A 14,352-nucleotide genomic window follows, 5' to 3' on the forward strand; every position below is an offset into this window, starting at 1 on the left:
TGTTACCCAACTTAATTCCTAGGAACTTCACCCATGGAATTTCATTTATGTATACCCACCAATCTCCCCACTTCTAGTACCTACAAGCCATCTTCTCTTGTCTAAAATTTTGTAGTGTGATTTTGTGTGTTTAAGAGCAAGGCTGCTTGCTGTAAACCACATGCATACCTGTTCCAGTAACCTCCCAGCTGTCTGATAAGAATATGTTTGAATCAGTCATCAGAACATTTTTTTCATCACAGCATTTGAAGACGCCTCCGACAGCTTTCATTAATAATTTGTGTAAAGCAAGAAGACAACTGGCTCAACTGACAAACCTTGCAGGAATCATTTTTAACGTATTCCCACTCCAAATTCCCGTAATTTCACTTGTTAATATGATTGACTGCTTTCTGTTGTTTGGCTATGTAGATCACAAAACCAATGAACAGGTACTTAGTCAAGTCAGGAAGGAAAGATTGTTATGGAACAACTTGACTAAAAGAAGGCAAAGATTGATGACACACATCCTGAGCTACCAAGGAAGAGATAATTTGGAAATGGAGAGAAGTACTGTGTATATAAATTTACATGAAGACTAAGTCTGCAGTAGTTACAGAGACTTGCAATGAAGAGATCTGGATAGGATAGACTAGCAAGGACAGCTGCATCAAGCCATTCTTCAGGCAGGATATCACCACCACCACCACCACCACCACCACCACCACGAACAGTAAAAATTTTAGCAACTAATCAATGACCTTGGCAATGTGACAGAAAATACCAAATTGGCAATTCTTGTTTGGTGGTGATGATGTTTAGCGATACTGTTGTCTACAAAAGGAGATTATGTATAAGACACTGGACAAGTCAGTTTGTAATACAGATGAAAGTGATTTCTATGCATACATATTTTAAATTACGAGTAATACACTTCGCACATTGAAGTATTTACACTAAAAAAATAAAGGTGTGTGTCACAAAGGAATTATCCACATGGGACAAAAAAGGCATATGTGACATACATGTATAGAAAAACAAATAATTACAATTTAAGAAAAATTGGATGATTTATTCAAAAGAGAGAGCTTCACAAATCTAGCAAGTTAGTAATGTGTTGTTCCAAGTCTGTCCCTTATGCAAGCAATTATTCAACATGGCACAGATTGACAGAGATGTTGGCTGTCCTCCTAAGGGATATAGTGCCAAATTCTGTCCAATTGGCGAGAGATCCAGCAACCTTGCTGGTGAAGGTAGGGTTTGGCAGGCACAAAGATGAGCAGTAGGAACTCTTACCATGTGCCATGGCCATTATCTTGCTGAAATGTTAGCCCAGGATGGCTTACCATGAAGAGCAACAAAACAGGGTGTAGAATATGTTGGTGTACCACTGTACTGTAAGGGTGGAACAGATGACAAACAAATGGATCCTGATATGAAAAGAATGGCACCCCAGACCATTACTGTTGGTTGGTGGGCTAAAAGGCAGGCCACAGGCAGTGTGGTATCCCACTACTGTCCATGGTGTCTACAAACACTACTTCAGACTGGAAATTCATTGACAGGAGTAGAATTATCTTCAGTGATGAGACCCACTTCAAAGTGAGCCATGATGAGCAGCAAAGATATGCAAAGTGCCGTTTTGGTACAGGGCTGTGTTGATTTTGATCACATTTAAGTTTTTTTTTCGTGTATAGTAAAGTGATCATAAATATGAAAATGTGTTCTCTCTTTTTTTGCAATCTATCGTCCTTATCTATTACACTTATTTTAAAGAATATTAGGTATTTCCATTATGTAAATACATAGGAAAGAATGATAAACAGAGCTCTTAAATACTGCAGCGTTTACAATTAGTCACTAGGTTTGCATACAAATATGATTCAATGGCCTTTTTGCAGTTTGAATGGGCTGGACGCCCTATTTACAGCAAGAATCAAAATAGGTATGAAATGCCTTATTTATTTTATCACTACAGCAGGATTTTAGTGAGCAACAAAGGTAGCAGGTCTTGCTCAACTTTGTTTATTCCATTTTACATTGCTTTGCAGCCACAGTCCTAAGAATTTGGTTTCTGTGCAGTTACCAATTGGTTTATTGTTGATATATAGAAATGGGATGTTGCAGGGATATCATTAATGCCTACAGTCCTTTTACTGCTTTTTTCGCTTCATCTTATGAGGCAGTGCTGACATACATTGACCTACTACTTGCATTTATTTTATATTCATTGGATTCAGTATTCTTATTTATGTTTGGTTTTTTTCATATCAGCAACAATATCAGTGAAAACATTTTAAATGTGTTGGCAATTATTAAAGGGTTTATTACTTTCTTATTTTCTTGTGACAGTATTGCATTTTTATGTGGTGCTCTGCTTTCACCAGATTCTTTTTTATAATACTCCACAGGCCTTCATTTCAGATGATGATTTTTTTCAAGTTTTTATGAAGTAGTTCCTTTTTCTGTCGTAAAATCCTTAGTCCCCTTGTGATCCAACTGTCTGTTCTGTAGTTGGCCCCTTATGGTTACAGTTTTCCATGTGAATGCAGTTTGAAAGAAATGGGATGTTTTTTTTAAAATAATGACGTAATATGGAAGTCACATCATTTTAGACATATTTCGCAATGGCAATATGTGCCAAAACAGCCTCTCATGAATGAAGATTAGTTATTATAAGCAACTATTCTGGCACAACTTCCTAATAAACGAAATAGCGCATTAATGAAGGTGCTGAATTTTTCCATGTAGATCATCGATTTTAAACCTTTGACCATTTTTCCTTGCTTAATAAGTTGCTGAGGTAGTTATGTTACCCTGACATGTGGTTCTTCAAGACCAGTTGTTAGCAATACTGCCTTTTATTTTCAAGCTTAGTAATTGAGATAGATCGTCACTAAAGTTTGCATAAAAATTTTTTTAGTGATGTTCTGTGTAAACTCTTCTTGACTAGAAACCAATCTGAAGTTATGCTGTTTATGTCATCTATACAGTGAGTCACAATCCTATCCTTTTGATAATATTGTTAATATTCCATCCTGGGCTTTCCATTGTTTGTTTGTACCTGAAGTTACATATTTCTCACTTCCATCATTACTATTTGAGATGAAATGAACATGAATATTGTCACATACTTTGACTTTCAGTTTATTTCTACTACATGTTGTAAATAATCTCTGCACCAGGGTAATGGAGTCTATAACATTTTCTGTTGGGGACCTGACACCTTTCAACACCATTATCTTGTAAATGTATTTACAAATCTTAAGTGAAGTACACCATTCAAAGGGCTGTTCAGTTCAGTACTCATTTATTCCACTTGTCCTGTATGCAGTTATTAACCTCCTCCCTTGTGTTGTGCATACAGTAATGTCATTCGACGTCAACAGTAATGTCATAACAACTTGTATCCAGTTAGGTGCATCTGCATGATTTCTGTGACTTTCAAATGATATTCTGCTATGTATGATACACCTGCAGAAATACTTTGAGTTTTTCCCTTTGTGTTGTCCAAGTTCCAGTTCTTAGGCTTCCATTAATTGTGTCATGCTGTGGCCCTAGTTATTATGCCACTACGTCTTTCACAGAACTTTACAACACTGGAAATCACAGGGTTTGGACATACAGTGCTTTGACTATACTGAATGCTTCCAGAAATTAGCCAAGCAAGTAATCTATTACTGGAAATATTCAGATGTAGATCATGTTGTTTCTGGTGTGACCAACAAAGTGCCATTGTATTCACCACCCCAATGTGTGATTGTCCCATCCCACTGAAATTCTCCTGAAGCTCTGCATTTACACATTTGAGAGCACCCTCCATCTAGGGCTTGTCAAAACACTCAAAGAGTGACACACTCTCCAACATTAGTGTGAGCAGAATTAACAGGAGCAGTATTCACGTTAAACATGCATGCATGCATCCTACATCACAAGTATACCCTGTGTGCAAAATACAACTGTAACAAGCTGGCAGAAAGACTTCATCTTGAGAATAATATTAACATAATGTCTCTGTTTTATTTAAATATGCTCAGTGTAACTATTGATGGACAGTAAATAAAAAGTACAACAAGATGTTCCACAAATCAGTGAATCAAGTCAAGGCAAATTCTGTCAGTCACTGAAGGTATTATCAATCATAAACTCTGTTGTGACTCGCCGATCTTTCAAGGTGCCGCCGCACAGTTATGCACGTCCTCTACATGCGGCGCTGTCTTCCAGCCATGCACCAGCAGCGCCACCTAAGTGGCCAGCCAGCCAGCAGCCGCTAGACTTGGACTCAGTTATGATTTGACTGTGAAAGTGTATAAACACCTTACTCTGTTTACTTGATCTGTGACTTTCATGTATTGCGTCTTCCTTGAAATATATTTGTTCAACTTGAAGTTATTACAATTGGCGACAAGGATGGGATTTTTCTCTTCCATCGTTGTTCCACTTGTTTCCCTGGCTACTTTAGAGCAACTATTGCGAGGTCTCATAGAACAGCAAACACTTCTCACAAATGCGATTCGTGATTTCGTCGCGACATCAAATGCGGGGCGTCTCTCGTCGTCATCTCTACCTACTTTTCCTCCTTACGACGAGATCGTCGAAGACTGGTCTGATTACGAAAAACGTCTTGGACAGCACTTCTTGGCATTTCATGTCACGGACGAACAAACATGTAAGTCTTAGTTCCTTTCCTGGATTTCACCTCAAATGTATCAGTTGTTGTCGAAATTGGCTCCTTTGAAAGATCCTGCGTCTTTGTCCTTTGCTGAAATGTGCTCACTTCCGTCTGTCTATTTTCAAAAGCAAATGCATGTGGTAGCCTCTCGTGTTGCCTTTTATCGTTGTCAAAAACAACTGAATCAATCCTATCATGCTTGGGCTGCCGAACTTCACGCCTCCAGTAGAAAGTGTCAATTTGTTACTGAAGTTCACAAAGAATCCTATGCCGATTCCATGGTATGGGATGCTATTATCCGATCGGCGCCCAACAAAGAAGTTAGGCAATGTGCCCTTCAGTTGGAAAATCCGACTCTAGTGAAGTCCTATCCATCGCTCAGTCTTTTGAAATTTCTCGCGCCGTTGGAGCGCAAATAGAGGCATGGGGCGACGTCGGGGAAATACAACCTCTGTGCGATGTTGACGAAGTGTGTGGCGCGTCCCCACCAGCTGACATGGCTGCAGTATGCTCCCAAGCACAGCTTCGGCCTAACCGTAAACAAACCTCTAAGAAATTGCAGCAAAACCCACAGCAACTTCCTTCATGTCCACGGTGTTTTACGAAACATTCACGAGAAGATTGTCCACAATGTTGCGCTGTGTGTCACAAATGAAAAAAAAAAAAAAAAAAAAAAAAAAAAAAAAAAAAAAAAAAAAAAAAAAAAAAGAGAGTTCATGTGTCATCCGTTTGCAAATCTGACTGCATACGTGATGGTCATGACCATGATGCTGATTCTGATTCTGTGTTGTCTGTCAACTGTACTTCTTCCCTTTCAGGGAAGTTATTCCTCACTGTCCAAATACTTGGTCGAGATGTTCGCATGCAGGTGGATACTGGTCCTGCTGCCACTATAATCAATTCTCAGAGGTATCTTCAGTTGGGTTCTCCAATCCTGTCACCTGTCACTAGGCAATTACGGACTTAACAATAAACAGAAGGTTTCTCTCTTGGGACAATTTGATGCCAAGGTATCTTACAAATCTGTCGTTCACACTGTTCCCATATTTGTGGTCGACCATAGTAATGCGGAGAATCTTTTTGGTTTCAATGCCTTTCGCGTGTTTGTGTTCTCCATTGATGACTCTGTCAATATCGTCTCTGATGCTATTCCTTATGCTCAACTGGATTCCTTGTCAACGACATTTTTGTTCCCTTTTTCTCCTGGGTTAGGCCGTGCAAACGACTCTGAAGCTCATATCATACTCAAACCCACTGCTCGGCCTAAGTTTTTTTAGGGCTCAGCCCATTCCTGTGGCCCTTCATGATCTGGTCAAATGGGAGCTGGATCATCTCACTGTTTCAAGGGTCTTGCTTCCTGTCACTTACAGTGAGTGGTCCTGTCCTGTCATTGTCGTTGCTAAGCCAAATGGTGATATTCATGTCTGTGGCGATTTCAAAGCCACTGTAAATGCTCAATGCCTTATCGACACTTACCCTATGCCTCGACCTGAAGAATTGTTCACTAAACTTGCTGGAGGCCAGTATTTTTCTAAACTTGACCTGTCAGCAGCTTATCATCAACTTCCTCTCGATGCTGCTTCCCAGCAGTTTCTGGTCCTTAACATGCCTTTCGGCCCCTATCAATACCAACGATTGCCATTCAGGGTTGACAGCGGCCCTGCTCTCTTTCAGTGATTCTTGGAACAATTATTGCTCACTGTCTCTGGGTGTATAAATTACCAGGACGACTTGTTGTCACTGGCTTCACCACTGACGAACATCTTCAAAATCTCTGCACACTTTTTCATGTCTTACAGATTGACGGTCTTAAGAGTAATATTCAGAAATCAAAATTTTTTCAGGCATCACATAATTGGGGTTTCAACTCTCTCGGGATGGTATTCGTCCACTTCAGCAAACTGTCGCTGCGATGGATGCCCTTCCTTGCCTTACATCTGTTAAGGAACTGCAGGCCTTCTTGGGGAAAATAGCATACTATCACAAGTTTTTACCGTATGCTGCCTTGATGGCTCAGCCGTTGCATCGCCTATTGCATCAAAATGTGCCTTTTCACTGGTCCACGTCAAGCGATGCGGCTTTCCAGAAATTAAAGACTATGCTGAAAAAGGCCCCATGCCTGGCTGCTTATTGACCTGGCCAACATCTTGTTCTTGCCACGGACGCCTCTCAATACGGGGTTGGTGCAGTCCTTGCGCACCATTTTTCTGATGGTTCTGAACAACCCATTGCTTATGCCTCCAAAACGCTCATGGATGCCCAACAAAAGTATTCTCAAACTGAAAAAGAAGCTTTGGCCATTATTTATGCTCTTCATAAGTTTGGTGTTTTTCTCTATAGATCCAAATTTCATCTTGTTACGGATCACAAACCACTTGTTTCCTTGTATCATCCATCAATGTCACTTCCCGACAAGGCTGCACACCACCTCCAGCGTTGGGCTCTTTACTTGTCTCGTTCCAATTATGAGATTCATGCAAATGCTGATGCACTGTCTCGCCTTCCCATGGGTCCTGATCTGGCATTCGATAGGGACGAACTTTCGTGTTTCCACCTGGATGTTGCCGAGCAGCAGATTGTGGACGGTTCCCCATCACCGGGGACTGGCTGGCGGCTGCTACGGGTTCTGACCCTACCCTCTCCCAGGTTTTACACTGTATTCAGAAGGGTTGGCCAGATCGTCCATCCGCTAAGACGGAACTACTACGCTTTGCCTCACGGCTAGGGATGGTGTTATCCTCCTTTCCACCGAAAACGCTTTGCCGCATGTTATGGTACCTGTGTCTTTGCGTGCTTCGGTCTTGCGCCTCCTTCACCAAGGGCACTGGGGTGTCTCTCACACGAAGTTGTCTTTGTCACTGTGACCTTCACCTGAGAAGCCCTGGGAGCGTTTCCATGCTGACTTCGCGGGACCTTTTTTAAGTACTTATTGGCTTCTCGTTATTGACGCCTACTCTAACTTTCCTTTCATTGTCCGTTGCACACCACCTACTACCGCGGTAACCACCAATGCTCTAGCTTGCATTTTCTCTTTGGAAGGCCTTCCCTCTACTCTTCTTACTGATAATGGTCCGCAATTTGCCTCTTCCGATTTTGCGGATTTTTGTGCCCGTCACGGCATCATGCATGTCACGGCCCCTCTGTTCCATCCCCAGTCAAATGGTGAGGCTGAACGACTGGTCCACACATTTAAGGCTCAAATGAGGAAACTCCTGACTTCTTCTGCTGCTGATGATGCACTTCTCCAATTTCTGGCTTCTTACCATTTCACCCCCATGGGCAACCACAGCCCGGCTGAGCTTTTACATGGCCAACAGCCCCGCACGCTACTTCATCTTCTGCGGCCTTCCACCTCACGGCCGCAAGTGCCTTCGCATGGCCGGTTCCTTGCCGGCGACCTTGTATGGGTACGGGGATATGGCAGGCAGCCAAAATGGAGTCCTGGCCACATCTTACGACACCATGGCCGACTCCTGTATGAAATCCAGACGGACACAGGTGTTGCGTGCGTCATTTGGACCAGCTTCGGCCTCGTGTGCTGGCAACGCTTGTTCCGGATGCCGTACACCACCTTCGGATCTACCTGACACTCGGAATACTGGAATCTCTCATTACTCACAATGCAGTCCTCTCACCATCATATCGGTGCCAGCACAAGAACTGACACCACCAGGAGACGTGCCCATGCAGGAACCAGGTGACCATCATCTGTCGGAGCAACTCTACTCGCCTCCTCCTCCTACAGACACGGACACATCGCCCATGTCTCCTGTTATAACAACCGGACTTGCCGCAATGGGCAGATTGGTGCACGGGGCCCCAGCAGATTCAACCCCCACGTGTCCTGACATCTCGACCCGCTATCATCGGGGACACTTCCGTCCGTACAGGAAGCCTCCTCCTCGAGACTTTATGGCCAGTCAAACAACACCTATGGACGTTAGCAATCTACAGGCCACCTCCATCAAGACCTGTGCAAAAAATTCAAAGGAGGGAAAAGTGTTGTGACTCGCCAATCTTTGAAAGTGCCGCCACGCAGTTACGCACGTCCTCTACATGCGGCGCTGTCTGCCAGCCAGCCAATGGCGGCTAGACTTGGACTCAGTTATGATTTGACTGTTAAAGTGTATACACATCTTACTCTGTATACTTGATCTGTGACTTTCATGTATTGCGTCTTCCTTGAAATATATTTGTTCAACTTGAAGTTATTACAAACTCACATACCTGAATGTGCCCCTCTCTACATCTTGTCCACTTAGGCGGACGTGGATTCCTTCCTTCAACAGAGAACCAAAAGCCATTGCTTCACCAAGAGCCCAATCAGCTTTTCTCGCCTTTACCATTTCCATTCGTGCTCTCAATATGCGTTCTAAACCTACAGCAGAAGAACATTAATGCAAAGATTGTGCTGTTTGATGCTTTCCTGATGATGTTTGTCTGCAACAAAAAGTAAAAAATAAAGAAAGAAAGGTAAAAAACTTTACAACAGAATACTGAATATGAAAGGACATAAGCTTCTTGTGCATTATATATGGGAAAAAGTTACTATTACATAACAAAGCCATGGCATAAATATAATAAAATTATTGCACTCTCTCTTTCATGATAAATGTTGACAGTAATATTATATTCCACATAAATGTGTATGAGGAGTGACCTGAATTCATTATATTCTAACAATATTTGTCCATGCAAATAAAAACTGGCTGTATTGAACTAGAGGACGACATAGAAAATCAGAACTAATGCCAAGAAACAGAGATTTTTGAAATGCAGAACTGAATGTTATACATAAACATTTTACTGTACCACTGGTTTATATATCTAAAGAGATAACTAAGTACACAACAGCCAGAACAGATACAGTCATATGTCATCTACATGGCATCGAACAGGTTTTGCATCTAGTCGATTACAATTTTGTAGGCTCAGTGGGTCTTATTATAAGACATTTGAATGACTTAATCATTTAATTTTGTATGTTCTGTGACGTGTGTATTGGCAATGAGGCATCAGATGATAGGCAAAAGTCCTAAACTCATCAGGTTAAGTGAATTTAACAAATAAAATGCTTAAAACAAACATATATTTGTTATAAGTGAGCTTTTGCCAGAAGGCCTTCTTCTAACACACACACACACACACACACACACACACACACACACACGTACACCCACTGTCTCTGGCCACCGAGGCTGGACTTTGAGCAACTGCATGTGACGGGAGAAGCAGTCTGGGTGGTAGGGGTTAGGACGAGGCTGCTGTGCAGAGGGGGAGGGGGAGCAGGGTAGGGGCGTAATATGGTAAAGTGCTGCTTGTGGGAGCATAAAGGGACAAACACAGATCTCCCATGCCTTCTCTCTCCAGTCACCGTCCACCTCCCAAAGTCCCAACATCCGACCACAAAGGAGCATTTGCCTCATGACTCAGTATCACCCAGGACTGGAGCAACTGAATCATATTCTCCACCAGGGTTTCGACTACCGCTTGTCATGCCCTAAAATGAGGACCATCCTACCCACTATCCTTCCCACCCCTCCCACAGTGGTATTCTGCTATCAAATGTGTGAAATCTTATGGGACTTAACTGCTAAGGTCATCAGTCCCTAAGCTTACACACTACTTAACCTAAATTATTCTAAGGACAAACACACACGCCCATGGCCGAGGGAGGATTCGAACCTCCGCTGGGACCAGCTGCACAGTCCATGACTGCAGCGCCTTAGACCACTCGGCTAATCCCGCGCAGCAGTATTCTGCTGTCCACTGAACCTACATAATATACTCGTCCATCTTTACACAACCCCTGCTCCCAATCCCTTACCTCATGGCTCATACCCCTGTAATAGACCTAGCTGCAACCACTGTGCTGCATTCACTGTAGGCTTGACAACCAACAAGCTGACTGTGCACATTAATGACCACCGACAAACTGGGTCCAATAAACAAGTGGACCACCCTGTTGCTGAACACTCTGCCAAAACATGATATCCTTAAACTCAATGACTGCTTCACAGCCTGTGCCATATGGATCCTTCCCACCAACACCAGCTTTTCTGAATTGTGCAGGTGAGAACTTTCCCTGCAATACATCCTACGTTCACATAACCCTACTGGCCTCAAACTTTGGTAGTCATTGTCCTCACCCATCCAGCCCCTTCCATGTTCCCATTACAGCACTATACAGCCGTCATCCCACCACCACCACCACCACCGCCACCCACCCAGTCTTTTAATTTCTCTCCTTTTCCACTCTATGACTTAGAGCACGTCAAAACGCTGCTCAGTCTTGCACACTTCTCGCTGAGTACGGGGCTCATTATCGCTGGCACAGGCGCGTGAGGTGGGGATGACTGATGTCACACTACAAAAATGAGCTTAGGCGAGGATTGTCGAATAGGACACGTGCTGGCCCGAGAGACTCGCTTTATTGTAACATATCGTTAGGCAGTAAATTATCATGGGACTAAACTCAGTACGAGTGGTTGCGGAACCAGGACCAGTGCAATAACTACCATCACAAAAGATGTGTTGGAGAAACTTGCTGATGGGACGTACATTCTGATAAATAAAGTGGGAGTAAGGAGTGGTAGTTCCAGTTGGGAAAAATTTAAGGTAATCCCTTCAATTATTACTAAGTAATTACAGAATAGAGCTTCTGAATTCGTGACATGATAGTATTTGATTAATCGAATCACTTCGTTTGTGTAGTATTTTTTAATGAATTGATACATTTGTTGTGTCTGTAAACAAAAAGAAAAATGGTCTTCATGAAACATACATGAAGGTGGTTATTAAGACTGTTTCAAGTGGTTGTTGAAAGAGATACACAGCTTCCAGTTGGTTACGTTAAGTGCCAAAATGGAAATTGTGGAGCATTGCTTGCTTACAAAGGAAGCACAACTGGAAGGAACATACATAAATGTAAGGATGATTGATGCTTGTCAAGCATTGCAGCTGCCAGTGCTGATAAAATATCTATTAGGGACAAATGTGTTTTAATGTGTGCAGCAGACCTCCGACCATTTCATATGGTAAGAGATGAAGGTTTCATAAGCTTAGCTCAAGAACTGATAAATACAGGAGCAAAATACGGACAAATCACCACCCAAGACGTGCTACCTTTCCCAAGGTCTGTAGCACGACATATTAAGAAATTGGCTGATCAAGTCAAGAGTGAACTTATTCCAGTAGTGAAAGACACAATTGGTAAAAACCAGTGTTCAATGACATGCAATCTGTGGACACAGTTATCATAAAACCCATTACCTGACTATCACATCCAACTGTATTGATGAGTCGACGGACAAATGGAAACTAAAAAACAGTGTACACTTAAGTATGAGGTTTCCTGATGTTGCCAAGACTGGTGAACATATCATTACAGAAATATATGAACAAATGTCAGAGTTGCAGAAAACGTCCTTGGAACTAAGACAGGTTACTTTTGTTACAGATCAGGGAGCTAACATCAAGAAAGCATGCAAACGACTCCCATGTGTGATGCACTGTATTAATACAGGACTGAGCCACACATTCAATGAACGTTTCTTAATGGATGAGATTCCTGCAGTGTATGACTCCATCCTAACTGTACGTAAACTAGTAGGCTTTATGAAACGATCTGGCTTAGTTGTGAGATTAGATAAACCTTACACTATGATGTAGAAACCAGGTGGAACAGTGTGTACATGATGTTAGACTCATTCCATTCACAGAAAGACCAAATAGAGATTGTTTTGAGTGATTAAAACAAACGCAAGATGAAGACATCATATCAGAATGTGACTATGGAAAGCGTTATTCAATTTTTGAAGGTTTTCAAAGAGGCTACGAACGATTTGGAAGGAGACAATGAGCCAACACTATCATTTGTAGTGCCATGGATTTTGAAACTGATAGGTCTCTGCGAAACTGGAGCTGACAATGTGACAATGTGTAAGCTAAATGAAAGGGCAGAACTGTTTATAAAACAGAAAGTACTAAATGAACTACATGACATTCATCATGTGGCAACGTTCTTGCATCCCTGTTTCAAGGAACTATTAGTTTTTCCTGAAGAAAGAAGAGAAAAAATTCATCAAGAAGTGCAAAAAATGTTAAATAATGTTGTTGACACAAACATAATCAAAGAAGTCGTGCCTTCTCCCACAAAAAAATTTCAAAAGTGGCGAACATCCACCTCAAAGTCGAAAGATGAGGTTGAGAAATATACGAATATGGAGAGTCCAAACGATGAGTTCACAGACCTTCTTTCATGGTGGAAAACAAATTCATGTGCCCTCTCAAAACTCAGCAAAGAGGTTTTCTGCATACCTGCCAGTAGTACCTCGAGTGAAAGAAATTTTAATAAGGCAGGGATGGTACTGGCTCAGAAAAGAAGTTTTCTAGATTCTGATCATGTTAATGATATTATCATCATCCATAACAATATGTTGTTGTTGTTGTTGTGGTCTTCAGTCCTGAGACTGGTTTGATGCAGCTCTCCATGCTACTCTATCCTGTGCAAGCTTCTTCATCTCCCAGTACCTACTGCAACCTACATCCTTCTGAATCTGCTTAGTGTATTCATCTCTTGGTCTCCCTCTACGATTTTTACCCTCCACGCTGCCCTCCAATGCTAAATTTGTGATCCCTTGATGCCTCAAAACATGTCCTACCAACCGATCCCTTCTTCTAGTCAAGTTGTGCCACAAACTTCTCTTCTCCCCAATCCTATTCAATACCTCCTCATTAGTTACGTGATCTACCCACCTTATCTTCAGCATTCTTCTGTAGCACCACATTTCGAAAGCTTCTATTCTCTTCTTGTCCAAACTGGTTATCGTCCATGTTTCACTTCCATACATGGCTACACTCCATACAAATACTTTCAGAAACGACTTCCTGACACTTAAATCTATACTCGATGTTAACAAATTTCTCTTCTTCAGAAACGATTTCCTTGCCATTGCCAGTCTACATTTTATATCCTCTCTACTTCGACCATCTTCAGTTATTTTACTCCCTAAATAGCAAAACTCCTTTACTACTTTAAGTGTCTCATTTCCTAATCTAATCCCCTCAGCATCACCCGATTTAATTTGACTACATTCCATTATCCTCGTTTTGCTTTTGTTGATGTTCATCTTATATCCTCCTTTCAGGACACTGTCCATTCCGTTCAACTGCTCTTCCAAGTCCTTTGCTGTCTCTGACAGAATTACAATGTCATCGGCGAACCTCAAAGTTTTTACTTCTTCTCCATGAATTTTAATACCTACTCCGAATTTTTCTTTTGTTTCCTTTACTGCTTGCTCAATATACAGATTGAATAACATCGGGGAGAGGCTACAACCCTGTCTCACTCCTTTCCCAACCACTGCTTCCCTTTCATGCCCCTTGACTCTTATAACTGCCATCTGGTTTCTGTACAAATTGTAAATAGCCTTTCGCTCCCTGTATTTTACCCCTGCCACCTTCAGAATTTGAAAGAGAGTATTCCAGTTAACGTTGTCAAAAGCTTTCTCTAAGTCTACAAATGCTAGAAACGTAGGTTTGCCTTTTCTTAATCTTTCTTCTAAGATAAGTCTTAAGGTTAGTATTGCCTCACGTGTTCCAACATTTCTACGGAATCCAAACTGATCTTCCCCGAGGTCCGCTTCTACCAGTTTTTCCATTCGTCTATAAAGAACTCGCGTTAGTATTTTGCAGCTGTG

The 14,352-nt window shown here is 41.9% G+C and overlaps 1 protein-coding gene across 1 annotated transcript in view; it reads right to left on the reverse strand.

Annotated features, from left to right (window-relative positions):
- Positions 1–14,352, reverse strand: part of LOC126419242 (2-oxoglutarate dehydrogenase complex component E1-like) — a 185,011-nt gene that overhangs the window by 47,229 nt on the left and 123,430 nt on the right. Inside the window, exon 12 of the mRNA XM_050086387.1 lies at positions 8,879–9,029. Within this exon, the coding sequence (XP_049942344.1) occupies positions 8,879–9,029 (151 nt within the window). The remainder of the gene's footprint in view (positions 1–8,878; positions 9,030–14,352) is intronic.

Source organism: Schistocerca serialis, chromosome 9 (genome assembly GCF_023864345.2).
Source record: "Schistocerca serialis cubense isolate TAMUIC-IGC-003099 chromosome 9, iqSchSeri2.2, whole genome shotgun sequence".
Taxonomy (NCBI): Eukaryota; Metazoa; Arthropoda; class Insecta; order Orthoptera; family Acrididae; genus Schistocerca; species Schistocerca serialis.